General features: G+C 41.9%; 1 protein-coding gene across 5 annotated transcripts in view; it reads right to left on the reverse strand.

Moving 5' to 3' along the window:
• Positions 1-16,260: 16,260 nt before the first annotated feature.
• The window catches only part of malt1 (MALT paracaspase 1), a 145,453-nt gene continuing 133,781 nt past the window's right edge, over positions 16,261-27,932 (reverse strand). For 3 of the 5 annotated variants that reach the window (XM_072573668.1, XM_072573647.1, XM_072573639.1), the window contains 3 exons: positions 27,706-27,863; positions 24,635-24,760; positions 16,262-18,787 (listed from right to left, as the gene is read on the reverse strand). In XM_072573668.1, coding sequence (XP_072429769.1) covers positions 18,284-18,787; positions 24,635-24,760; positions 27,706-27,863 — 788 coding nt within the window. In that variant the 3' untranslated portion in view covers positions 16,262-18,283. Of the gene's footprint in view, positions 18,788-24,634; positions 24,761-27,705; positions 27,864-27,932 lie in introns of all 5 variants that reach the window. The other 2 variants (XM_072573678.1, XM_072573657.1) reach the window with 1 other exon arrangement.

Here is a 27,932-nt window from a genome sequence, read left to right on the forward strand (position 1 = left end):
GTGTTGGGGAATAAGCCAGACCAGGTGGTTGAACTTACGGTGGGGGATTTCTTTGTGGATAATGACCACACTTCTATAAGATTTAGAATACTCGTAGACAAAGATGTGAGTGGTCCTCAGGGAAGAGTACTAAACTGGGCCAAGGCTAATTATATCAAAATTAGTTAAGAGTTGGGAAATGTGGATTGGACGCAGGTATTTGAAGGAAAGTCCACATTTGATATATGGGAGGCTTTCAAAGATAGGTTGAAGATAGTGCAGGATAGGTATGTCCCTTTGAAAACAAGGAATAGGAAAGTCAAGATTCATGAACCGTGGATGACAGGAGAAATCGTGCGACTAGCCAAGAGGAAAAGGGAATCGTACATAAGGTTCAGGCAGCTAAGGACAGAACGGGCCCTGGAGGAATATCAGGAGAGTAGGACCATTCTTAAACGAGGAATCAAGCGGGCTAAAGGGGGGGGGGGGTCATGAAATAGCTTTGGCAAACAGAATTAGGAGAATCCCAAGGCTTTTTATTCTTATATAAGGAGCAAGAGGGTAACCAGAGAAAGGGTCGGTTCCACCAAAGGATAAGGAAGGAAGGAAGGTTGTGTGTTGAACCTGAGAAAATGGGTGAGACCCTCAATGATTACTTTGCATCAGTGTTCACTGAGGAATGGGAGATGATGAATGCTGAGATTAGAGATAGACGTTTGTTTACTCTGAATCATGTTGACATAAGGAGAGAAGATGGGTTTGGTAGGCTAAAGGATATTGAGGTGGACAAATCCCCAGGACCGGATGGGATCTATGCCAGGTTGCTGAGGGATGGGAGAGAGGAAATAGCTGGGGCCCTGACAGATATCTTTGTAGCATCTTTAAGCACAGGTGAGGCGCCGGATGACTGAAGGGTTGCTCATGTTGTCCCCTGTACAAGAAGGGTAGTAGGTAACTGCAGACCAGTGAGCCTGACATCAGTGGTGGGAAATTTGCTGGAGAAGGTATTGAGGGATAAAATCTATTTATATTTGGAAAAGAATGGGCTTATTAGTTAAAGTCAACATCGTTCTGTGCGGAGGAGATTGTGCCTTACCAACCTAATAGAGCTCTTTGAGGAAGAGACCAAGTTGATAGATAAGGAAGGTACATGGACTTCAGTAATGCATTTGATAAGGTTCCCCATGGTAAACTAATGGAGAAAGTGAAGTCACATGGTGTGCAGGGGTGTTCTAGCTAGGTGGATAAAGAACTGGTTGAGCAACAGGAGACATAGAGTAGTAGTTGAAGGGAATTTCTCGAAATGGAGAAAGTGGTGTTCCACAGGGGTCAGTGCTGGGATTGCTGTTGCTTGTGATATAAATAAGAGATCTAGAAGAGGGCATTGGTGGTCTGATCAATAAGTTTGCAGATGACACGAAGATTGGTGGAGTAGCAGAAAGCACAGGGGACTGTCAAAGAATACAGGAGAATATAGATAGACTGGAGAGTTGGGCAGGCAAGTGGCAGATGGATTTCAATCCAGACAAATGTGAGGTGATGAATTTTGGGAAGTATAGTTCTAGAGCGAACTATACAGTAAATGGAAGAGCCTTGGGAAAAGTTGATGAGCAGAGAGATATGGGAGTTCAGGTCCATTGTACCCTGAAGGTGGCTGCACAGGTGGATAGAGTGGTCAATAAAACATATGGTATGCTTGCCTTCATCGGATGGGGTATTGAGTATAAGACCGGACAGGTCAAGTACAAGAAATTGTACAAGACTTTGGTTTGGCCGCATTTAGAATACTGTGTACAGTTCTGGTTGCCACATTACCAAAAGGATGTGGACACTTTGGAGAGGGTGCAGAGAAGGTTTACGAGGATGTTGCCTGGTATGGAAGATGGTAGCTATGAAGAGAGGTTGTGTAGGTTACTGTTGTTTTCATTAGAAAAAAGGAGATTGAGGTGGGACATGATTGAAGTCTACAAAATCATGAAAAGGTATAGACAGGGTAGATAGAGGTAAGCTTTTTCCCAGGGTGAGGGATTCAATAATGAGAGGTCACGCGTACAAGGTGAGAAGTGAATAGTTTAAGGGGGATATACGCGGCAAGTACTTTACATAGAGGGTGGTGGTTGCCTGGAATGCGTTGCCAGCAGAGGTGGTAGAGGCAGGCATAGTACATTCATTTAAGATGCGTCTGGACAGATGCATGTGTAGGTGGGGAGCAAAGGGATACAGATGCTTAGGAATTGGGTGAAAGGTTTAGACAGTGGATTTGGACTGGCTCAGGCTTGGAGGGGCGAAGGGCCTGTTCCTGGGCTGTAAATTTTCTTCTTTCTTTGTTTTCTCTTTTTTCTTCTACTGATAGCTTACAACACTTTATGTATGCCCTGTCATTCACTGACAAAGTGTTCGATCTATTTGAAGTCTATACCAATTGACACAAGGATAGCAGAGAGAATTCTTAATGTGAAAATGGGTTTTCACCTCCACAAGGCCTATATGATGGTCAATCTTACTTATTCTGTCATCAACAGATGTATAAACAGCCAGTAGATTGGCAAGGTTGAGATCGAGTATGTCTTTCCCTCATGTTAGGTCCCTTGCAACCTGCTGTAGACCCAGCCTAGTAGCTATGTCCTTTAGGACCCAACCAGCTCAATCAGGAGCTCTGTTACCAAGTCACTCTTGTAGTCTCCAAACCAGAGTACATTCCAGTATGTAGATGCTCAATTGTGTTGCCATTACCTCCAGGATAATGAGCAAAGAGTTGGAAAATGGAGTTCATGTCATCTGACCGGTGCAGATCATGAAGTCAAATAGTCTTCTTCTGTGCTGTAAATATCTATGAGTCTAAACGTAAACACCTTAGCACCTCATGAAGTACAGACACTTATCAACTGCTCTTGTCTTAATAACAATGTCTATCCAGCAAATGCTATTTAAATGCAATCCTGACAAGATCAATTCAAACAGTCAGAAGACTGCAATGAGTAACTTACTTCCTGACTCCCAAAGCCTGTCCACCATCTATGAGGTGGAAGTCAAGAGTGTGATAGAATACTTCCCACTTGCCAGGATAGTTCAGCTCTGACAACACTCGAAGCTTGACACTATCCACGACAAAGTGGCCTGCTTGATTAGCATCATATCCAAAAACATTCATGCTCTCCATCACGAACGCTCAGTAGCAGCATTGTGTACTTATCTACAAGATGCACTGCAGAAGTTCATCAAAGATCCTCAGATGGCATCTTCTAAACCCATGACCACTTCCATTGAGAAGGACAAGGGCAGCACATACATGAGATCATCACCACCTGCAAGTTTCCCTCCAAGCCACTCACCATCCTCACCATTGGAAATGTATCACTGTTCCTTCACTGTCACCGGGTCAAAAGCTTGGAAAACCCCCAAAAGCATTATGGATCAACTTACAGCACATGGACTGCAGCAGTTCAAGAAGGCAGTTCACCACTACCTTCTCAAGGACAAGTAGGAATTGCTGGCCCTGCCAGCGACACCTGCACATCATGAGTGAATTTTTAAAAATACAACATGCTGGCATGTAATAAATAACATTCTGTTAAGATAACAGCCAATTCTTATAAATACATATCAATGTTTTGACCTCTAGCTCTACAAACTAAATAGACCCTTAATCCCACTCAGTGAAGGAGGAATAGTGACAGCATTCGATTGTTACTTATTACTGTAGTTACCGAGAGAAATATCAAACACCATATTGAAGGAAATAAGATTAATATTTCAAAATGAGGAATACAAAAGAATTGGACAGGTTACAGAAGAAAGGGCAGCTCTTAGACTGGTACCAGTTTGGATCCTCCTGTGTTACAATATTTTTATTATTCTATGAAAGCCTTCTTCTCATAAGCCAAAGTCCAGGAACATTCTAAAATTTACTTTAAAAACTGTTTAATTCTTGATGTCATTACAGTTGCGTTTTTTTAAGAAAAACATGTAGTCATGTATTTGTGAATTCAGTTCACAGCAGTACCACTAAATTCTTGTTGATGTTGGGATTGAGCTATTGGAAAATACTGTTCTGAAAACTGCAGTAGTGTTAACCGGGATATAATCACTGGAATCTACATCATTGGCATATTACCAAGACTCTGATTTCCAGCATCTGCCGTCCTCACTTTTGCCTATATTACCAAGAGTTAGTACAGTTATAACATTTAAGAGAAACTTATACACGCACTTGTGATGCCACGGTATACAAGGTTATGAGCTAAGTTCCTGCAAGTGGGATTAGAACAGTTAGGTGCTTGTTCTTGATTGACACAGACACAATGGGCTGAAGGATTTTCTTTTAAAGTAGATCTCTATGACTCTATGACACAGTTATATTACGACCAACTCTTCTAAGGTCATATGGCAGAAGATAGTAACCATCATGAAGGAATAACTTTCAACCACACTCTCACCAGTCTACATGTCACAGTTACCTCTGTCAGCAACGGCAACAGGTGAACCACCACCACACAGTCTTCGTTGTGGCTAAGTTTCATCTTCACGTGGAGTGTGCCCTTCCTTTATGTGGTGTGGCACTACCAGCATGTGAACTGGGATAGAAAACAGTTCAAAATAGTGTACCTTTGATCCATGAATGTGGGCCATCAGACATCAATTGCATTCCACTGCAATCTGTAAATATATAGGCATCACATTCCTTACTTCCCCATCATAGGTGAAGACTATTTTCTCAATGGGGAGAGGCTTCATAAATCGAAAGCACAAAGGGACCTGGGCATCCTTGTTCAGGATTCTTTAAGAGTAGCATGCAGGTTCAGTTGGCAGTTAGGAAAGCAAATGCAACGTTAGCATTCATTTCAAGAGGACTAGGCTACAAGAGCAGGATGTACTGCTGAGGATGTATAAAGGTTTGGACAGACCACATTTGCAATATCATGAGCAGTTTTGGGCCCCCTATTTAAGGAAGGATGTATTGCCATTGGTGTGGGTCCAGTGGAGGTTTACAAGAATGATCTCAGTGATGACTGGAAATGCTATAACTCTAGTACTTCAGATGGATCAGTTTTTGACCAATATGTGCAAGGGTTGACCAAGGGTTTCCTGACACATTTTGTCGAAGGGCTGACAAGACGGGAGGCCACACTGGATCTGGTGCTTGGGAATGAACCAGGCCAGGTGTTTGAATGGAGTTCAATGCAGCTAAATGTCAGGTGATTCACTTTGGGAAGAATAACGGGAAGGCAGAATACTGGGTCAATGGAAAGATTCTTGGTAGTGTGGATGTGGAAAGAGATCTTGGAATCCGTGTACGTTGCCACCCAGGTTGATAGTGCTGTTAAGAAGGCATATGGTGTGTTAGGTTTTATTGGTGGAGGGATTCAGTTCCAAAGCTGTAATGTCATGCTGCAACTATACAAAACCCTAGTGCGGCCACACTTGGAATATTGTGTACAGTTCTGGTCGCCATATTTCGGGAAGGATGTGGAAGCATTGGAAAAGGTACAAAGGAGATTTACTAGGATGTTGCCTGTCTGGGGGGAAGCTGTTATGAGGTAAGGGTGTGGAATGCCCTGCCTGCCAATGTAGTTAACTCAGCCACATCAGGGAGATTTAAACAATTCTTGGATAAACACATGGATGATGATGGAATAGCGTAGGGGTATGGGCTTAGATTCATTTACAGGTTGGCGCAACATCGATGGCCCAAGGGCCTGTTCTGTGCTGTATTGTTTTAAGTTCTATGTTCTATGAAGAGTTATGAATTATTATGAATATTATTAACAGTCACATGGAAAAATGTGTGTTAATTCAGAACTGCCAGTATGAATTTGTTATGAGAAAATCATGTTTACTTAACCTGCTAGAACCTTTTGCAGAGGGAACAACAAGGTTTGTTGAGGGCAATGCTGTTGATATGGTTTATATAGGTTTCCAACAGATATTTGATACATCATCACACCGTGTTTGACAGGGCCCTCAGCAGAATCTGATCCATTTCTCGCAATTTTGGCCTTATTCATTCCCTTCACTCTCACTACAACCTTGTTGGTCCTCATTTTCTATCCCACCAACATCCATATCAAAAAAGATCATAAGCCATCAGGTCCGCCACATCCAGCCACCATCAGACACGTGATCCCATCCCTTGTTAGCATTCCACAGGGACTCCAAGACAACATGGTCCACCCCTCCTCCACTCCCACCATCTCCCCACACCCACACATCACCTTCCTATGCAATTGCAGAAGGTGCCACATTTGTCCATTTACTTCCTCCCTCCTCACTGTCCAAGGCTCAAGTCACACCTCCCAGATAAGGCAGTGATTTACTGTTAGTTCACGAAACCTAGTCTACTGTATTCTCTGCTCATAACATGGCACCCTCCAAACTGGGGAGAAAAAGCACAAACTGGGTGACTGCTTTGTGGAACACCTCTGCTCTGGCTATAAAGTGACCCCAAGTTTCCAGTTGCCTACTACTTCAACACAGCACTGTGTTTCCATGCCAACATTTCCATCTCAGACAAAAAAAACACAAAAGAACTGTGGATGCTGGAAAATCTCAGCAGGTCTTGTAGCATCTGTAAAAGGGTCACTGGACCCAAAACTTTAACTCTGATTTCTCTCCACAGATACTGTCAGAACTGCTGCGTTTTTCCAGCAATTTCTGTTTTTGTTTCCACCTTAGGCCTGCTATAGTGCTCCAGTGAAGGTCAGTGTAAGCTGGAGAAACAACACCTCATCCTCCACCTCGGCACCTTATAGCCTTCAGGAGACAACACGGAGTTTAACAATTTCAGAACGTGAACACTTTCCTCAACATTTGTTACCCACCCCCATATCCCGGGATCTTATTGTACTGGGAGCAACCAACTCATTTTCCCACCTCCCATTAGGACCCATTCAGCACATCTCTCTCTCTCCCCTGGCTTACCATCAGCAAACCCTTTGCCTACCTCTCCTTTTCTTTCTTTTTCTGGGCATGGTCTCCATCTCATTGACTCACTCCTAGAACCTCCTAAATCACTCCCCCTCCCCGATCATCAGTAATAAATGCCACCATTTCCCAGCTGCTGCCAATTCTGACAAAAGGTCACTTCATTGTGTCCAGTTCTGGTCGCCCTACTATAGGAAAGATACAGAGGCTTTGGAGAGAGTGCAAAGAAGGTTTACCAGGATGCTGCCTGGACTGGAGGGCTTGCCTTATGAAGAAAGGTTGAATAGGCTCAGACTTTTCTCTCTGGAGAGAAGGAGGAAGAGAGGAGACCTGATAGAGGTGTACAAAATAATGAGAGGAATAGATAGAGTCAATATCCAGAGACTTTTCCCCAGGGCAGGATTGGCTGGTATGAGAAGTCATAGTTTGAAGATATTAGGAGGAAGGTATAAAAGAGACATCAGAGGAAGGTTTTTTACACAGAGAATTGTGAACGCATGGAATGCATTACCAGCGGTGGTGGTGGAAGCAGGGTCATTGGGGACATTTAAGCGACTTCTGGACATGCACATAGATAGCAGTGAGTTGAGGGGTGTGTAGGTTGTTACTATATTTTACATTAGGATTAAATCTCGGCACAACATCGTGGGCCAAAGGGCCTGTTCTGTGCTGTAACTTTCTATGTTCTATTTTCTATGTTCTAATTTGAAACTTTAGCTCTGCTTTTTTCTCTCCACGGATGCCACCAGACCTGCTGAGTTTCTCCGGCAATTTCTGTTGTGTTTCAAAATATGAATTATCAAGCCAAGTACCTGTTTGGAATCTAGTAATAACATCAGCTGGAGTATTCTGTATCGTTCTGCACACCACATTCCAAGAAGAACAAGAACACAATGGAGAGTGTGAAGAAGAGGTTTAGGAAAATGGTTCCAGGGATGAGAAATTTGAGATGTGAAGATGGCATGGAGAAGTTGGGACTGATTTCTTTACAAAGGAGAATGCAAAGAGGAAATCTGAATGAGATTTTCAAAATCATGAGGGCTCTGGAGATAGGAGACAGGGGAAAACTGCCCCTGCTTGTAACAGGTTTGCAAACAGTACACACACAATGGGCTGAAGGGCTTTCTTCTACATATTATCTATTCTGTGATTCTGTGATCACTGTATCATCACCAACAGGATGGTAGGTGAACTCTTTTTTTTAAAATTGGTAAATTCCGAAGAAAGCAGTTCCACCCACCCTGATCATGAGTGATTGGGGCACTGCTTCAATAATTAATGGCAAAAAAATGTTTAGACTTTCAAAGACTTACTGCTCCATTCAGTCATTAATATCTCAAGGACCAATTCACAAAATCAACCAGTTTATAATCTCTCTTGCATTTGTTCTTTCTTATTTTGTTTTTAGTCATTTCTTAATTCTCTCTCAAAATATTCTTTTTGTTGCTAATTTGACTCTAATATGCTCTGTTTCTTGTACCATCATTTGCTTTATTTCTCCATCCTTTCCCCAAACTGCTGAAGGGTTCACATGATCCTGAGTCACAACATTGACATTGTTTCTAATTTACAGCAATTTAAGCATCAAATCAATTAGTATCACTTATTCTCAAATAGGCCTTTCTGGCCCATTGTTACAGAATTATAACATTAGGGAATACTAAAATCCCGCCCATGTACACCAGGCTATAAATATAAATTATAATACTTCCAATATTTTGAAATGGCTAACATTATAGTTGTATCAACTCAAGTACTGCGAGTCCTTTGGTTCCCTTTGGTATGTAACAATAATGCTGTTTGAGCACTTTTATGTTATAACACAATGTGCAATTATTTGATATCTGTAGCTGAAACAATGTTTGAGAACTTTGTACAGGCCCATTGAGGAATAGAAACAATATAACAGCCAACATTTTCCTTCTTTTGTCCATTCCCTCCTGACTACTTGAAGTGTGTTCCCTCTAATTTTCTCTCGGCCTTTGTTCCTTTTGCCCTCCCAAGGTGTTAGCAATAACCAGCTCTTTGAACATGGGCGCAAGAGACAGCATTGTACAACTGATAGCGTTAGCATGAGCTCATATCTACGCAGTTGGGAGGGAAAGGTTGGAGGAGGGGGTGTGAGGCAGGGGTTACAGTAAGGAAATAGTAAAACCAAAAGTATTCATTAACAGTTCTCACCATCTGTCTAACTGTGGATACCTTAGTTGGGGATTCAGGTACAAATGTGGTTCAACATGGCAGACAATACCATTCAATCAGTAAACTAATGGTACCATCCCCCTCCAGTGACAGTGGGATTGCTGGAGACCACCAGCTGTATGTTTTCTGTAGCTTTTTTTGAGAAAAGGAAAAGCATAACATCTCCTTTGAGGTCTCCATGAAACATGACAATTATTACATCATTCCTTACCCCCTCTGCCTCCCAATTTGATTTCTTTAAGAAATCTGCATTAGATTAGTTCTGTAGCCACCCCATCCCAGATAGACAGGCTGCCTATTATGGCTCGCCTGGTGCTGAAACCTCATGGCTTTCCTACAAATGAGATCTGACAATGAAAATGGTTCAGGCCTCCAAATAACTAAAATGGGAAGGGAAAGTTCTAGTTCTTTCACCTTTGTCCTCAAAATTTGCACTTTTTACAAAGAGGTATTTCCTGCACAATTTTTATCTAGAAATTATAAATCTTACTTTATTGGACAAAGAACAAAAAACATCACAGCACAGGAATGGGCCCTTTGGCCCTCCAAGCCTGTGCCGCCACATTTTGCCCTTCCATCCTAAAACTGTATTTATTTACAGGACCCTTATCTCTCTATTCCCTTCCTATTCATGTATTTGTCCAGGTTCTTCTTGAGTGCTCCTACTGTGTCTGTTTCGACTACCTCCTCTGGCAAAATGCACCAGGCACTCACCACCCTTTGTGTGAAAGACATGCATTGTCTTTTTAAACTTCCCCACTCTCCCACCTTGAAGTTCTGTCCCCTAGTAACTGACACCTCCGTTCTACCCATGCCATTCACGATTTTATAAACTTCTATCGGGTCACCCCTCAACCTCCTGCATTCCGGTGAAAACAAATCCAGTCTTTTTTTCATAGATAAAATCCCCCATAACAGGCAACATCCTGGTAAACCTTTTCTCTATCCTCTCCAAAGCATCCACATCCTTCTGGTGCTATGGTGACCTGAACTGTATGCAATATTCCAAATGTGACATAACTAAAGTTCTATAAAGCTGCAACATAACTTGCCTATTGTTATACTCAATGCCCCGTCCAATGAAGGCCTTCTTTACTACCATATCTACCTGCGCTACCATCTTCAGTGATCTGTGGACCTGCACACCCAGATCTCGCTGCATATCAATATCGTAAGGGTTCTGCCATTCACTGTATAATTTCCACCTGTACTTGGCCTTCCAAAATGCATCACCTCACATTTGTCCAAATTAAACTCCATCTGCCATTTTTCTGCCCATGATCTATATCCTGCTGTATCCTCTGACAATCCTCCTCACTATCCACAATTCCATCTGTCTTTGTATCATCCACAAACTTACTAATTGGACCAGCTTCGTTACGCTTCCCTCCAAATCATTTATGTATCCACCAATGGCAGAGGTGCCAGCACTGATCCCTGTGGAAAACATCCACAAAATCTTAAAATGAAAATCAAAAGGTTTGGGAGTGGCACCTGACTACTGATATGTCTCAGTCCTAAAGCTGAATTTCTAATGGGATACCATGAGATTTTGCCCACCATAACTCTGGGGCAGAGCCCAAAGAGGGCCTAATCAGCTGACGAGTGCCATCAGTAAGTGCAGGAGGGAGTTCACTTATTATGACCAACAGCCACGTAGAACAGGTCTGACCACAAAAGAAGTTAATATTGGAAATGTTCAGCAGGTCAGGCAGTAATTGCAGAAAGAGAAGCAGAGTTACTGAGTGGAATTTAATGTTCAAGGCAGGCTCCCATTCAACAGCTTGGAAACCCAAAGTGTGAATGCCATGTCAAATGATTTTTAGGAAATTTGACAACAATCAGGCCCTGTCCAGGGCAGTATGAAACCTGAGGTTGAATTGAGCCTGATGTAGGGCAGATATCTCACCACTGAAAGACCAACTCATCAGGGAATGGCAGCTCTTAGCATGACTATGGGTGTGGGAAAATACCAGAATTTCACTGGGGTCATCACCAGAGATCAGTGCCAGAAGGCAAATGTGGCCAGGAACCAGAATGGCAGGGAAAAGGCAGCAGTGAAGGACTGCTTTCTCATAGAACTCCCCTCCCTTCCCAATGCTGGTTTCTTTGGTTGGGCACAGAATCATCAAGTCTGAGGAACCTGTCACCAAGCCATCGTGCTGCAGGTCAGGAGTCAGGAAGGGTTTCCATGCTGCACTCTCTGAACTTGCTTCCAGATTGGGGCAAGCTTACAATTAGAGTCATACAGCATTGAAACAGACCCTTTGGTCAACTCATCAATGCCGAACAGGTTTCAAAAATTGAATTAGTCTCATTTGCTTGCATTTAACCCATGACCCTTTAAACCTTTGCTATCCATGTACCTGTCCAAATGTCATACTATATGTTGTAATTTTATTCATCTCTAACACTTTCCCTGGCAGCTCATTCCATACACGCACCATCCTCTGTGTGAAAAAGTTATCCCTCAGGTCTCTTTTAAATCTTATCCCCCTCTCACTTTAAACTTATGCCTTCTAGATTTGGATTTCTCCACCCTGAATATTCACCTTATCTATGCCCCTCATGAGGTGACCTTATAAAAGGTTTATAAATTCATTAGGGACAGTCACCTCTTGGCCTCCTACACTCCAGGGATAAACATCCCAGCCTAAACAGCCTCTCCTTATAACTCAAACCCTCCAGCCTCAATAACATACTTGTAAATATTTTTTGCACACTTTCCTGTTTAATAATATCCTTCCTATAGAAAGGCAAGCAGAATTGTGAACAGTACTTTTTAATATCTTGTACAGCTGTAACATGATGTCCCAATTCAACCACCTGAACCATCTCAGACACCTCCCTACTCTTCCTTGACCTCTCCATTTCCACTTTCGGTGATCAATATGGACATCTTCTACAAACCTACCAACTCCCACAGCTACCTGAACTACACCTCCTCCCACCCTGCCTCTTGAAAAAAGTGCCATCCTTTATTCCCAATTCCTCTGCCTCTGCCGCATCTGCTCTCAGGAGGACCAATTCCACCATAGAACATCCCAGATGGCCTCCTTCTTCAAAGACTGTAATTTCCCCGCCCACGATGTTGACGAAATCCTCAGGGCATCTCTTTCACTTCCCACAGCTCTACCCTTGAACCCCACCCCTCCAATCTCAACAAAGACAGAATCTCCGTGGTCCTCACCTTCCACCTCCCCAACGTCCGCATACATCGCAGGCATTCTCTGCCATTTCCAACACCTACAAACAGACCCCACCACCAGAGATATATTTCCATCTCCACCCCTATCTGCATTCTGGACAGACCGTTCCCTCTGTGACTCCCTTGTCAGATCCATGCTCCCACCAACCCACCCGAGATTCCTGGCACCTTCCCCTGCCACCGGAAGAAGTGCAAAGCCTGAACCCACACCTTCGCCCAAATTTCCATCCAAGGCCCCAAAGTATCCTTCCACATCCGACAGAGATTTATCTATACTTCCACACACCATCTACTGCATCTGTTTCACCTGATGTGATCTCCTCTACACTGGGAGACAGGACGCCAACTTGCAGATCATTTCAGAGAACATCTCTGGGACACCCGCACCAACCAACCCCACCGCCCTGTAGTTGAACACTTTAACTCTCTTCTCACTCCACGAAGGACATGCGAGTCCTGGGCCTCCTTTGTCACCAAATTCTAGCCACCTAACGCCTGGAGGAAGAGTGCCTCACTTTCTGCCTTGGGACCCTCCAACCACATGGGATCAATGTGGATGTCACCAGTTTCCTCACTTCCCCTCCCCCACCTTATCCCAGTTCCAACCTTCCAACTTGACACCACCCTCTCGAACTGTCCTGTCCACCTTCCTCCCCACCTATATGCTCTACCCTCCTCTCCTTTCACCCCCACCTTTATTGCTTTCCCAGCTACCTTCTCCCCAGCCCCACCACTCCCCTCCCATTTAACTGTCAGCTCCCTTGGCTCACAGCCTCATTCCTGATGAGGAGCTTTTGCCTGAAATGTCGATTCTCTTGCTCCTCGGATGCTGCCTGACTGGCTGTGCTTTTCCAGCTCCACACCCTTCGTCCCAACTCAGTGATCTGACTGATGAAGTCAAGTGTGCCAAATGCCTTCTTCATCACCCTATCTATCTGCAACACCATCTTTCAAAGAACTATGTACCAGCACCCCTCGGTCTCTGTTCGACAACACTCCCCAGGGCTCTACCATTAACTGTGCAAGTCCTGCCTTGCTTTGCATTTATCTGAATTAAACTCCATCTGCCATTCCTCAGCCTACTGGCCCAGTTGATCAAGGTCTCATTGTACTCTTACATAAACTTCTTCATAGTCCACTAGTCCACCAATTTTGGTGTCATCTGCAAACCTACTAACCATGCCTCCTAAATTCTCATCCAAATTATTTATATAAATGACAAACAACAGCACCAATCCTCGTCACAGGCTTCCAGTCTGAACAACAACCTTCTATGACCTTCTGTCTCCTACCACCAACCATATTTTGTATCCAGTTGGCCAGCTGTCCCTGGATCCCATGTGATCTAACCTTACGAACCAGTCTACCATGCGGAACCTTGTCAAAGGCCTTACTAAAGCCCATGCAGACAACACCATTTGCTCTGCCTTCATCTATCTTCTTGGTCACCTCTTCAAAAATATCAATCAAATTTGAGAGACATGATACCCCATACACAAAGTGCGTGGGATCTGTCCTACCTGTCCCATCTTCCTTCCCACCTATCCTCTCCACCCTCCAATCTGTCGTATCACCATCTCCCCCTGCTTTTATCCATGTATTGCATTCCTAGCTGCCTTCCCCAGCCCTACATCCTCCCATTTATCTCTCAGCCCCTTTGCCCCCCACAACACCCATTCCTGATGAAGAGCTTATGCTCAGAACGTTGACTTTCCTGATCCTCGGATGCTGCCTACTGGCTATGGTTTTCCAGCACCACACTTTTTGATTTCCAGCATCTGCAGTCATCACTTTCTCCATGCACAAAGTCATGCTGACTTTTCAAATACATGTACATCCTGTCTCAGAATCCCCTTCCAACAGCTTACCCACCATTGATGTCAGGCTCATCAGTCTGCAGTTCCTGACTTTTCCTGCAGCCTTTCTTAAATAAAGGCACATTAGCCACTCTCCAGTTTTCCAGCACTTCATCTGTGGCTGTTGATGATGCTAACATCTCTGCTGAGAGCCCTGTAATTTCTCCCCTTGCCTCTCAAAATGTCCTGGGCTGCACTTGATCAGGCCTCAGGACTTACTTACCTTTAGAACAAAGAACAAAATAGCAGTACAACACAGCACAGGAACATGCCCCTTGGCCCTATGCCAATTATCATGCCCTAATTAAATTAAAAAAACAAATCTGCCCTTATTCAGTCTGTATCCCTCTGTTCCCTCCCTATTCATGTAACCATCCAAATGCCTCATAAATACCTGCTTCCACCACATCTTTTGGCAATACGTTCCAGGCTCCTAACACTGTGTGAAAACCTTCCCTTGCACATCTCCCTTAAACTTTCTCCCTCTCACTCTGAACCTGTGCTCCCTTCTAAGTGAAATTTCAACCCTGGGAAAAAGCCTCTGATTATCCACTCTACATGTGCCTTTCATAATTTTGTCAACCTCTATCGCGTCTCCTCTCAGCCACTGTCTTTTCAGTGAAAACATTCCTAGTCTTTTTATCCTTTCCTCATAGCCAATGCCCTTGAGACCAGGCAACATCCTCATGAACCTTCACTGCACTCTCTCCATGTCCTTCTAGGGGTGTGGCGAGCAAAACTGTACACAATACTCCAAATGTGGTCTAATAGGATTTATATATCTGCAACATGGTTTGCCAACTCTTGTAATCCATGGCCCAACTGATGAAGGCAAATATGCCATATGCCTTTTTAATCACCTTGGTCAACTGTGTTGCCACTTTTCAGGAACTATGGACCTACACGTCCAGATCCATCTATATATTAATGTTCCTCAGGGTTCTGCCATTTACAGTATAATTCACACCTACATTTGATCCTTCAAAATGCATCACCTCGCATTTGTCTGGATTTAACTCCATGTGCCATTTCTGTGCCCAAGTCATCAATCTATCTATATACTATAGTACCTTTTCATAGTCATTGACACCAGCAGCAACCCCATCAACCTTTGTGTCACCTGCAAACTTACTAATCAGAGCACTCATATTTTCCTCCTGATCATTTATATATACTACAAGCAACAGAGGACCTAAGACTGATCCCTTTGGAATACCAATAATTACCAGTCTCCACTCTGAAAAAACACCCTTCCACCCTCTGTCTTCAATGACCAACTCAGTTTTGTATCGACCTAGCCAGCCCACCCTGAATCTCATGTGATTTTAGTTTGTGTACCATTCTGCATGTGGGACATTATCAAATGCCTTACTAAAATCCATATAAACTACATCTATAGCCCTTCCCACATCAATTATCTTTGTTACCTGTTCAAAAAATCCAATCAGGTTGGTGAGACATGATCTTCCCCATACAAAGCCCAATAGCCTGTCACTTACTAGTCCATTTTTTCCCAAATGTGCATATATCTTGTCCCTCAGTATCTTCTCTATGAGTATTTTAAGACCTCCAGCACCTCTTCTTCTGTAATGTGGAATTGTTTCAACATACCACTATTTATTTCTGAGTTCCCTAGCTTTGTTCTTTCTCCACAATAAATAATGGCATGTAATATTTGTTTAGGATCTCACTCACCTCCTGCGGTTCCACACATAGATGTCCTTGTTGATTTTTAAGGGGCCCCATAGTAACTAGGGAGACAATTTTGTCCTTCATAATAACCATATTGGAGAGTGGAGCATAAAGGGAAAAAAAACTACGGGAGCCTGTTAGAAAGGCACAAAGTGAATCATAGTAGACTTAAATATATATGCAGGCTGGAAAAGTATGATAGGTGAAAGCAGCCTGGCTGCTGAGTTCATGGAATGCTTTCAGGATTGTTTCTTAGAACAGCATCTTCTGGAGCAGACTATACCAGACCTCACATGTATCAATGAAGTATGGGTGCCTTTGCTATAAGATTATAAGCCTTATGTCAGAAACCACAATATGATTTAATTCTACATTCAGACTGAGGGAGAGAGGAGTGAATTTGAGACTATTTTTAATAACTTACATAAGGGCAACAATGAGGCCATGAAAGCAAAGCAAGAAAAAATGAGTTGGCAAATTATATTAAATGATGATTCATCACAAAGTTTCAGGTTGGTGACTGTCCTGGTCACACTTGTATTGTGTTGCATACATGGAGAGATCCTAAATGGTTTAAAGAGAACAAACTTATTGTTTTATTGTACACTGTGGAGTGAAACTATCACCCTTACAATGTGTCATCTGTGATATTCTTGTATTTGAAACTAAAACCTCACTTCATCTATGACACTACTTTGTGCATTACTTTCTGGAATGTCAATGCAATGATTTCCATTTTCATTCTAACATAAATATTGGAATATATTTAATGGATTATGCTGCTGAAAAGACATTAATTATCTACCCACAGACCTCTGAAGGTGGCAGACCGGGTTCATAGGGTAGTCAGTTAGGGTAGTTGGTTCTTTTTGAAATTAGATTAAATTAGATTACCTACGGTATGGAAACAGACCCTTTGGCCCAAGACGCCCACACCGACCCTCCGAAGGGTAACCTACCCAGACCCGTCCCCCTATCCTGTATTTACCCCTGAATAATGCACCTAACACTACGGGCAATTTACTGTGGCCAATTCACCTAACCCATACATCTTTGGATTGTGGGAGGAAACCCACACAGACACGAGGAGAATGTGCAAACTCCATACAGAGAGTCACTCGAGGTGGGAATCAAACCCAGGTCCCTGGCACTATAATGCAGCAGTACTAACCACTGTGCCACTCAATTGTTGTTGCAGGAAATCTCACAACCTTTAAACGTACTTGAACGAACAATTGAAAGGTTTTAACATTCAAGACAATGGGACAAGTGCTGGAAAGTGGGAGATAGAGTATAGTTTTGGCAAAGTGCTTCTTCTTTACTGCATGATTCTATAAGTCTAATGTGAGTGACTGATGAATAAATCTATTGTGCCCTCATTGTAACTAAATCAAAATTAACTCCAGCATCTGTAAGTCTAACCTTCCCTCTTTGGATTTTAAAACTGTGTGACCTGTTCCCCAACTATATTACTTTCCTTCTACAGTCTGGAAATGTTACATAGAACATAGAACATAGAAGAATACAGCGCAGTACAGGCCCTTCGGCCCTCGATGTTGCGCCGATCAAAGCCCACCTAACCTACAATAACCCACTATCCTCCATATACCTATCCAATGCTTCAATGTTTCAATTCAATTTTAGATTCTCCTCATCGCCATTGTCTGATTTATGAATACTTTGACATTCATGCCTTCTGCATTATAGACCATGGTCCTTCTGCTAAAACTGCCAATAAATTATGAATGTGTGCAGGTAATATATGTCTGATGCAGCAGAGAAAACAATTAAAGGTTGATACAGTCATTGACAACAGTAAGGACATGGTGGCACAGTGGTTAGCATTGTTGCCTCACAGCGCCAGAGACCCGGGTTCGTTTCCCGCCTCAGGCGACTGACTGTGTGGAGTTTGCACATTTTCCCAGTGTCTGTGGGTTTCCTCCGGTTTCCTCCCACAGTACAAAAATGTGCAGGTTAGGTGAATTGGCCATGCTAAATTGCCCGTAGTGTTCGGTGAAGGGGTAAAATGTAGGGGAATGGGTCTGGATGGGTTGCGCTTCGGAGGGTCGGTGTGGACTTGTTGGGCTGAAGGGCCTGTTTCCACACTGTAAGTAATCTAAGTAATGGTTAATTCCCACCATAATATTTAAATGTCATTCTTGCACAAACAGCCGCATGGAAGGCATCCTGAGAAGGGATGGAAAACAGCTGATAACCTTCAAGATGGCCCAAGTCTATGTAATTGTTCACAAATGCCCAACTGTCCAGCATTACAATTGTGCAGATAATGGAAAATACATTGGACAGCCTCATCATTGGTGCATCACTCAAATGGAGATAGTCTACATTTTGTTTCTTCCAGTGGGAGCCAGTATTGCTCCAGTGGACAATCCTCCTCAGTATATTCCGGACAATTGTTTGCATGTTAATGCTCAGTGAATTGAAGACAGGTATTGAAATCAGACTGCAGATCATTGATATCATTCTCAACAGGAATATTGATTTCTCTTACGCTGCCACTACAGAAGTGTGGTCTTTGACTCCAATCTGACATACGTGCATACGTGTTGTATTTACAGCTGTCAGCAGGAATGGTGCAGCCTACTGCACCCATCATGGATGAATTTGGGTTGTAGACTCCGAGGTGAGAGTTAGCTTGATAATGTTGGTTGTGGTGGTGGTGGTAATGCTCAAATTCGGGACTGTAAGCCATGCTTCGCACTGGGCTGTGAGATGGGCTATGCACTGGGCTGTGTAATGGGCTGTGAGGCATAGGACAGGTCACTAGGCAGCTGTTCCTCCTAATGGTGCGATGGATATCCAGCTTTGCAATGAGTGGCTTTCCTACATCTACCTCCTTGGCCTCTTCTACAGATTCATCAAGTCCTTGATATCGATAACGGAGGCAGGCTGTGAAGACCAGTCGTTCCTACAGCAGAAGAACATGAATTTACATTTGTTTTATCCTTATCACTTCTCTTCAAGAAGCTAAACATAACAAACAAATGATGAATTGAAGCAGGAAATTGAATAGTATTCCAAAATTTATAACTCAAAATTTATAACTGAAACTTTCTAACTCAAAATTTATAACTCAAGACAAGCTTAAAGTGTTGCATTCTTTCAATGTGGCACTAATGGTATGTTAATCTTGTATAATCGCATTGTAATTTAAAACGTTAAAAGATCCAAGGCTGACATTTATGTGCCAAAGAGAGGCAAAAACCACCAGGGAGTTCTTTTAAGCTTCTCATTTTAAGCTTTCTTTGATCTTTGGGGAAACATTGGCTAAAATCCCACCTACGGTTTTTTTTAAGCATGAACTTGCTAATGTTAAGACAGAAGAAGAATACAGACCTCCTGAAAAATGTTATTACATGAATAAAAATTTATATCATTTTATAAAATGAAATTGTTCCGGTGAAGCATTATGACCTTGTGTCATACATTTCAACTTGGAAAACACTCTTGTAGATTGTTGTGACATCTGAAGCGACAATTTTGCTAGCAGTAACACAAGTGTTTTAATTCTGATTATATATAAAATATACATATAAACTACACAGGAGGCAAAGGTCTTGTGATATTATTGTTGGACTGTTAATTCAGAGACCCAGGAAATGTTCTGAGGATCTTGGTTTGAATCTCGCCATAGTAGGTGGTAGAATTTGAATTCAATAAAAATCTATAATTAAGAGTCTAATGTTGACCAAGAACCCATTGTCGGTTGTCAGGAAAAAGATATTTGATCTTTCTCACTTGGGCCAGAGATTACAAAAGCAAGGAAGTTATGTTAAACTTGTATGAAACACTGGTCTGGCCTCAACTGGAGCAATATGTCCAATTCTGGCCACTAAACTTTGCCTAATAGCTTCACATCCTTCCGCGAGAGCAGAAAGATGAATGAGATTCTAACCAGTAATTAGGAACTTCAGTACAATAAAAAAAACTGGAGAAGTTAAGGCATTTCCTTTTGGAAGAGAAGGTTGAAGGGAGATATTCAGACTTTTGAGAGATATGGAAAATATTGATTGGAAGGACCTGCTCTCAGTAGTGAAAGAATTGAGAATTAGAGAACACAGATTTAAAGTAATGAACAAATGAAACAATAATGATGCGAAGAGAAAAATTTTCATGCAGCAAGTTTGGAACGTACTGCCTATGTGTGTTGTGGAAACAAGCTCACTTGAAGTATTCAAGAAGGAATTGGATTATCTGAAAAGAAAGAAAGTGCAGGGAGTGGTAAAAAAATGGCATTAGGAAATCTGAAATATAACCTTTATAGGACCAGCACAGATGTGGCAGGCTGAATGGTCTCCTTTCATTCTGTAACCATTCTGTCATACCGTGGTTCACAAAATTGCTCTGTCATTCAGTAAAGTCATGGCTGATCTGTTATCTAATTTTACACGATCACCTTTGCACATTCCTGTAAACTTTTGGTTAACAAAAATTGATCAGTCTCAGATTTTAAATTTTTAATAAATAATTGAGCTACAATTGTTGCTTTCAGAAGAGCGCTCCAGACTTCGACAGTCTTTCTAGTATAGAACCGTTTCCTAACTGCAAGGTCTGGTTTTGGTTTTTAGTTAACACCCTCAGCAGGAATAGTTTCCAGCTATCCTGTCCATATCCTTTAACGTCTTGAAAACATGAACCTAATCAAAACTGATCTTTCTGAATTCTCTGGACTGAAGACCCAGTTTGTGTAATCTCTCCTCATAATATAACTCTTACAGACTGGGTATCATTCTGATAAATTTGCACTGCACTTCTTCAAGACCGACAGATTCCTCTTAATGAGTGCTATCTGGAACTATACAAAGTGCTTCAGGTGTGGTCTATCTAGAGCAGTGAATAACTGCATTCCATCATGTTCCATTTGATTTGAGACTTTTAGGTAGTTGTGAGGCTAAAAGAATTCACCAGATGATCCATTTGCCAGTTATCCAAAGTATCTAGTTCCTCAACCTGTTCTAGTATTCATGGCATTTAAGTGGATATATCAATTGAGGTTCTCACCAAAGGTGATACTCAAGGTGTTGATAGTAAATGATTTGGGCATTTCAGAGAGGGTGGTTAAGCTTCTTCTTGTTGTCATTGATTATTGTTTGCTTTTTTTGTGGCACCTGGATATTGTCCAGTGCTTTCTGCATGCTGGTACAGACTGTGTTTCGTTATCTGAGGAAAATGTGAATGGTACTGAAAACTGTGCAATGATCAGTGAATGTCCCCACTTTTGACCTTATTGTGGAATATTCTCCACATGTCTGGCCAAATGCAGCTCCAACAACTCTCAAGATGCTTGACACCACCCAGGACAAAACAGACCACTTGACTGACATCCACAAACAAACATTACGTTCCCTCACTGCCAGACACTCAGTAGCAGCATTGTGTATTATCTCCAAGACAAACTGCAGAAATTCACCAAAGGTCCTGAAACAGCACCTTCCAAATCAATGACCACTACCTTTTAGAAGGACAAGGGCAGCTGCAGATACCACCCTTGCAAGTTCCCCTCCAAGCTACTCACCGTTTTAACTTGGAAATGTATAAGCGTTCCTTCTGTCTTAGTGGGTCAAAGTTCTGGAATTCCCTGCCTAAGGGCATTGTGGGTCTATCTACAGAACATGGACTACAGAGTTTCAAGAAGGCAGCTCACCACCACCCGCTCAAGGACAACTAGGGATGGGTCATATATGCTGGCGCAGCCAGTGCTATCTACAGCCTGTGAGTAAACTGAAAAAAAAGGATGATTGCTAAAATTGATGATGACGTAAAGATAGGTGTAAAATTACGATGTGAAGAGGATTTGAGCAGGCCATCAAAATATATCGATAGGTTGAGTGAGTAGGCAGAGATCTGACAAATGGAATATAATATGTGGAATTGAAAAATTGCCCATTTTTGCCAGAAGAATATAAAAGATGCATATTACCCAAATGGTGAGAGATTGAGGAGCTCAGAAATGCAGAGTAATCTGGGGGGGGGGGTCTTAGTTCATGAACATCAAAGGTTCGTATACATAAACAGCAGGCAGTCAAAGAAAATTAATAGAAATGTATTGTTTATTGTGTGTAAGGAACTAAAACAACAATTGCTGGAGAGATTCAGCAGGTTTGACAACATCTGTGGAGAGAATATAAAATTATCATTTCAGGTAAAAACAATGACTGCAGATGCTGGAAACCAGATTCTGGATTAGTGGTGCTGGAAAAGCACAGCAGTTCAGGCAGCATCCGAGGAGCAGTAAAATCGACATTTCGGGCAAAAGCCCTTCATCCTGTATTCCTGGTGAAGGGCTTTTGCCCGAAACGTCGATTTTACTGCTTCTTGGATGCTGCCTGAACTGCTGTGTTTTTCCAGCATCACTAATCCAGAATTATCATTCCAGGTCCAGTAACCATTCTTCAGAACTGAAAGTAGAGAGGTATACAGCACTGGCAAGACCACACATCAGTTCCAAAGATGAGTCACGTAGGACTCAAAGTGTTGATTCTGTTTCTTGCCTCTTGGATGCTGTCAGACCTGTTGAGTTTCTCCAGAACTTGTGATTTTATTTCATATTGTCATCATCTGTATGATTTTGTTTTTAAGTGGCAAAACCATTTCTGGAGGACTGGAGCATTGGGAGCAGTTCACAGAAATTACCAATCTAATACCTGGAATAGGTATGTTGTTTTATGAGGAAAGATTGACAGATTAAGTGCATATCTGCTGCTGTTTAGATGAGTAAGGGACAAATTTGATTGAAGTATATAAAATCTTGAGTGATCTAGTCAGGGTACATGTGGGAAGGAGGTTCCCTCTTGTGAAAGAATTTAGAAGTATTAGTAATTGTTTAAAATTAAGGAGGTGTCCATTTAAGATGGAGGTAAGGAGTTTTTTTTCCTTACTGAGCATTGAGAGTCTTTGGAACTGTATTCTTGAATAAAAATGGTGAAAGCAAAGACATCAGAAACTTTCAAGGTACAGGTATATAGATTCCTCATAAGCAAGTGTGTGAATGGTTATTAAGAGGAGGTGGGAACGTGAGTAATCAGATCAGCCTTGATATTACTGAACGGCAGAACAGACTCAAGGTTCTGAGTGGTTTACTCTTACTCCTAATTCACATGGTTGAATGCAAATTTGTTGCTTCAGGCATGATTCCATCCATAGAAGCAATTGCTATCATTACAACCTCACCTCAGGAACTCACCTGATCTTCTTATTTGAAGCTGTAACAATGTTTAGCATTGTGTGTTTGTGGTGTAATGCAAACTGAGCATTGGTGAGCAGGTCATTTATGACTGCTGCCTAATAGCACTTTGTTGATGATTTACAGTGGACAGATAGATATCTAATCTAAGCAACAAGCATGAAGGGTAAATGTAACCTTTTCATCAGACTAGAAGGTTAATGGATTCTAATTGCAAAAGCAACTTAGAAAAACACCAGGGGGAGAAAAAAGATTTGGCAAAAGAGTGATGTTCAGCTACATGGTGCAAGGTGTCTAAATCTGTAAAAGGAAAAAAATCACACAACACCAGGTTACAGTCCAACCTGTTGGACTATAACCTGGTGTTGTGTGATTTTTAACTTTGTACACCCCAGTCCAACACCGGCATCTCCGAATCATGCAAAAGGAAAGATTAGCTTTTATTTCTGTTCATTCCTGATTAATGAAACATTAACAAATACTGAATAATGCTGTTAGAGAATGAGTGGAACTTTGTTTTTGTAATTTTTCAGTTTCACATGTCTCTTTGTGACCTTGTTTAAAGTATGTTTATACTGATGCAGCCAGGATCCTTTCACCATGGAGAGTACAACGTTTGACATGAATGCGAAAACCAAACAGCTGCACAGTAAGGACATCTCTGTTACTTCCCTTGCCATTTCTGAATACAAACTAATTAATAATGCTCTGATATGTTTGAAGTACAGATTAGTTAGATCGTGCTGTCACAGCTGTCATTAGTAGAGATCCAGAACTCCCTCCTCTAAAGATTGAGGATATTGGTTAACTGACACTTCCAAGATTAGATGGAGAAAAGGTAGTTAAATGGATTTTAAATTAATGATAACCAATTGGCCTGGTTAAATGGTGAAATACTTTTGGCTGGGGGGGTGGGGGGGGGGGGGTACAGAACTGGAATTGCTTTGCAATCTCTATGCTTGTTAATCTACATTAGCTGCTGGTCTGGCAAAGCCTCAAATTTGATATTTTATCCTTGTGTTCTAATGTGGCCATGGTCTTACTTTTCCCCAGGTTAGTATTGTAACCTCCACTACTGCTGTAAACCTCCGTGATCTTTGCATGCCTTCATTTCTAAGCATTCTACCATTGTCAGCCATGTCTTTGACAGCTTAAGTGCAAGTTCTGGAATTCCAAGTTCTGCTGCTGTTCTGTTCTGATGTTCATGTATGTGGCTTGGTGTCAAATTTTGTGTGATAACATTCTGTGAAGCATCCTTGGACGTTTTAAACTAAAGGTGCTGAATAAATGTATGTTGCTGTTGAACTATATCTTTCTGATAGTTCTTATAGGGAATTATGTTTGAAAGCTAAATGGTGAAAATAAGGGTGCTGGTAGGAAAAGAATTATAACAACTGGGGACATAAGAAACAAAAGTATACATGAATACCATTGCAGCACAAAGTGGGCTAGCAAACTGACTTTAAACAAAAGCAGTACACTGTACCACATTAGTTTAAATAGCTTGGAATAAGAATAAGCTATCATCTGTTGAATAGTTCAATATCTGCATTTGGGACATGAAGACGTTACCTTCAGTTTCTGTAAAGCACTTAGTCTCGTGTAAAGGCACTGCTCTGGTAAATCCTTGGAGAGTAGGTAGCTTCCTGTTTCTTCGGGTGTTCCTTTGTTTGCCTTTTTAGGATCAATGTCTAGGTCCTATTCTCAGAATATAAAAGAAAATTAATAGAAACATATTTAAATTAAATACCAATATGATTTACATGATTACATTCAGTTTTAGATGCTGCAAGTTGGTTTTCAATTTCAAAAGTAAGTATAAAATGTTACAAAATATTACTTCATCTCTCTGATGTCCGAATATGGTCTAAAACACATTTGTCTATTAATAAATAAAGGACAGGATGCTACTCACTGCTAGTGTATTACAGATATCAACACTGAAAAACGGGAAGGAGGTAAGGTCCTTTTTGGTAATAGTGACATTTCAGAGCAAAAGACTTAATTTTCCCAACCATATTACCTTCTGAACTATTTTGTTGTTTATCACTTTACAACTGTTTCAAGATTTGATTGCCCTTTCCGTCTTTGCTTCCAGACCGTATTTCTTTTTATCTTGCGTAATGAATGCACATTCAAGTAGACATTCCAGAGACACTACTTTCATTTCAAATTTTATTTCTTATACTTTGCTTATCTTTCCCACCCTGAACGTCAACTGTAAAAGGGGGTAGGTAGACTGGTATCATACTGCATCCAATGTCCATACCACTCTGTAGCCAGTTGGTGTTGGACATCTGAACAGAATCGGGCTCATTGCCAAATCTTGCTCATTAGGCATGCAATCTCTGTTCTACACTTAGCTCAGGGATCCATTTAAGATTGATAGCACATCATTTGGAAGGACTTTAAATGCAAGAGAACTAAGATTTCTCTTCTTTACATATTTAAATACCATCTAATCTATTTTAAGATACTGAAGATGCAAAAGCAAGCGCATGTGATCCTGTTTACAAAATATATTCTGCTGACTACATATCAAAGTCCTCTACTGTCACATTGTTGGTCCTGTAGTTCTGAAAGACCATTTAGCTGAATGCAGGTTCATAAGGGCACTGAATGTTGCCAGCCAATTACACCAATATACCCCCATCATAAAAGCAGCAAACCTTCAGTAAAAAGCACATGCCACACTCAGATGGGGTAAGGTTCTGAGTCCAGATTATCAGCAGGGAACTTCACCCACCTTATACACATGCTGGGAAATTGAAGGCATGCAGTCCACAACTTGCCATAAAATTTCTTGTATAGTTTGCCCATAATTTCTTCACAGACAACGGGAAACACAGTACTATACAACAAAAGCACCACTAGCTTACTTTCAAATCCAACTCCAGGGCACAAAAGGCTAAGATTCCAAAAGTCTTTGTGATTACCTTTTCTATTTGTCCCCAGTTTTTTAGGTATGTTTACATTTAAACCACTTAAATCAGTTTGTTCCTCCATAATTTTTACTTGTGAATAATTGAGAAAATATTAACTTTATTCACCAAGATCAGATGGGTAATTTCATAACACCCATATCAGCAACAAACCCCGGTACAGTGTGTGGGATACAAGCACCAGAGCAGGGAGTGGGGACGCAGCCCCGGGGCAGGGAGTGGGGACGCAGCCCCGGGGCAGGGAGTGGGGCCGCAGCCCCGGGGCAGGGAGTGGGGACGCAGCCCCGGGGCAGGGAGTGGGGACGCAGCCCCGGGGCAGGGAGTGGGGACGCAGCCCCGGGGCAGGGAGTGGGGACGCAGCCCCGGGGCAGGGAGTGGGGACGCAGCCCCGGGGCAGGGAGTGGGGACGCAGCCCCGGGGCAGTGCGGAGGTAGCGAGTTCCAGGCGGAGACCAGTGCAAGGGGAGATAGTATTGGGACTTACCTTGGAGTAGCTGAGTGCCGGTACGGAGTGTTTTGGGGCTTGGAACAGAGCGGGGAAGGCTTTTGGACTGTGGTTTGGCATGGGCGGCCAGACCATGTGTGGAGTCCCTGCACTGAGCTGCTACAATGTGATGTCTATTTGAAATTTCCTACTTTATTGCAAATGTTAACCCTTTGATGATGTCCTCCTAAAATATATTTTTCAACTCTGTAAAGTAATGCAACTACTTTTATTTCTCTGTTGTGTTCAAGAATTATATCTAGGTACTTGGAGCTATGATGTCGCCATAAGAGGTGGACTTTGTAAAGATTTTTCACGGTACTCCTATAATGGAGTACAGATGACAATATAAGAATATTCTGATATCACTTCACCTGTGATTGTCCCTTTTTAATTTCTGTTTTCCATCTACACAACTTCCTGTGCCTATGCCTACTTTAGTACAAAACCCTCAACTGTCCCTCTTCCATATCAGCACCTACTTTATGTTGTCCAATTTTCCTAATAATTTACTGCTAAAAGGCGGGATTTTAAATCTGGAGGGAGGGGGTGGTATGGCAATGGAGAAATTCACCTGTTGATATAAAAACAACTGATTGTATTCAGATAGCTTCTTCAATTTATTAAACTACTCCAAGGCCCTTCCATAGGAGCATTAACAAATAAATGTAACACTGAGGAACATAAGATGGTTTCAGGCCAGATGACCAAAAGCTTGACCAGAGATCCATCTTTAAGAATGAAAGAAAGGTAGAGAGATGAAGTGAAGGAACAGCAGTATTAATGGCCTCAGAAACTGTAGACAGTATTAAAATTGGGATACCGAAAAGGCCAGGAGTGGACGAGTACATGGATGTTGGAGATTGGAAGGGGTCAGAGGGATTGGAAGTGGCAAAGGCATAGACAGATTTGAAAGAACTAGGGAACAAATTTCAAAAGAGGCATTGCTTAATGAAAAGCCAATGTAAAGCAATGAGCACAGGGTGAACAAAGCCTGGTGCAAGTCTAGGACATGCAGAAAAATGGACCAAGGATATTCTAATGCTCAGACCTCAAAATATGTTCTTGCTCACTTCACTTCAGTTCAATTTTCAGAATGAAGAACTTGTTTCATTTACCTGTACAAGTCATTAGTGTAATACACTGCCACTTAAATCATGCCAGTGTAACCAACTGTACAACTGTGAATTTCTTTTGGAGAAAAAATATAAATTTTACCTGTGGAAAATCTGTGACATATGCTTCGCACATTGTAATTCCTTTTGGTTTTTTCACAATACGTGTGTAAATTATCATGACATTTGAGAACTCAGCAGCAAAACCTAGTTGAATTTGGACACCGCAGTCAAACTCAAGCCACATACTTTCAGGTAGCTCTGAAAACACAAATATCAGATGGCAATTATAGACTGGAAGACATATATGTACTTTTCAACAGAATAATG

This window comes from Chiloscyllium punctatum, chromosome 1 (genome assembly GCF_047496795.1).
Source record: "Chiloscyllium punctatum isolate Juve2018m chromosome 1, sChiPun1.3, whole genome shotgun sequence".
In the NCBI taxonomy this organism is placed as follows: domain Eukaryota; kingdom Metazoa; phylum Chordata; class Chondrichthyes; order Orectolobiformes; family Hemiscylliidae; genus Chiloscyllium; species Chiloscyllium punctatum.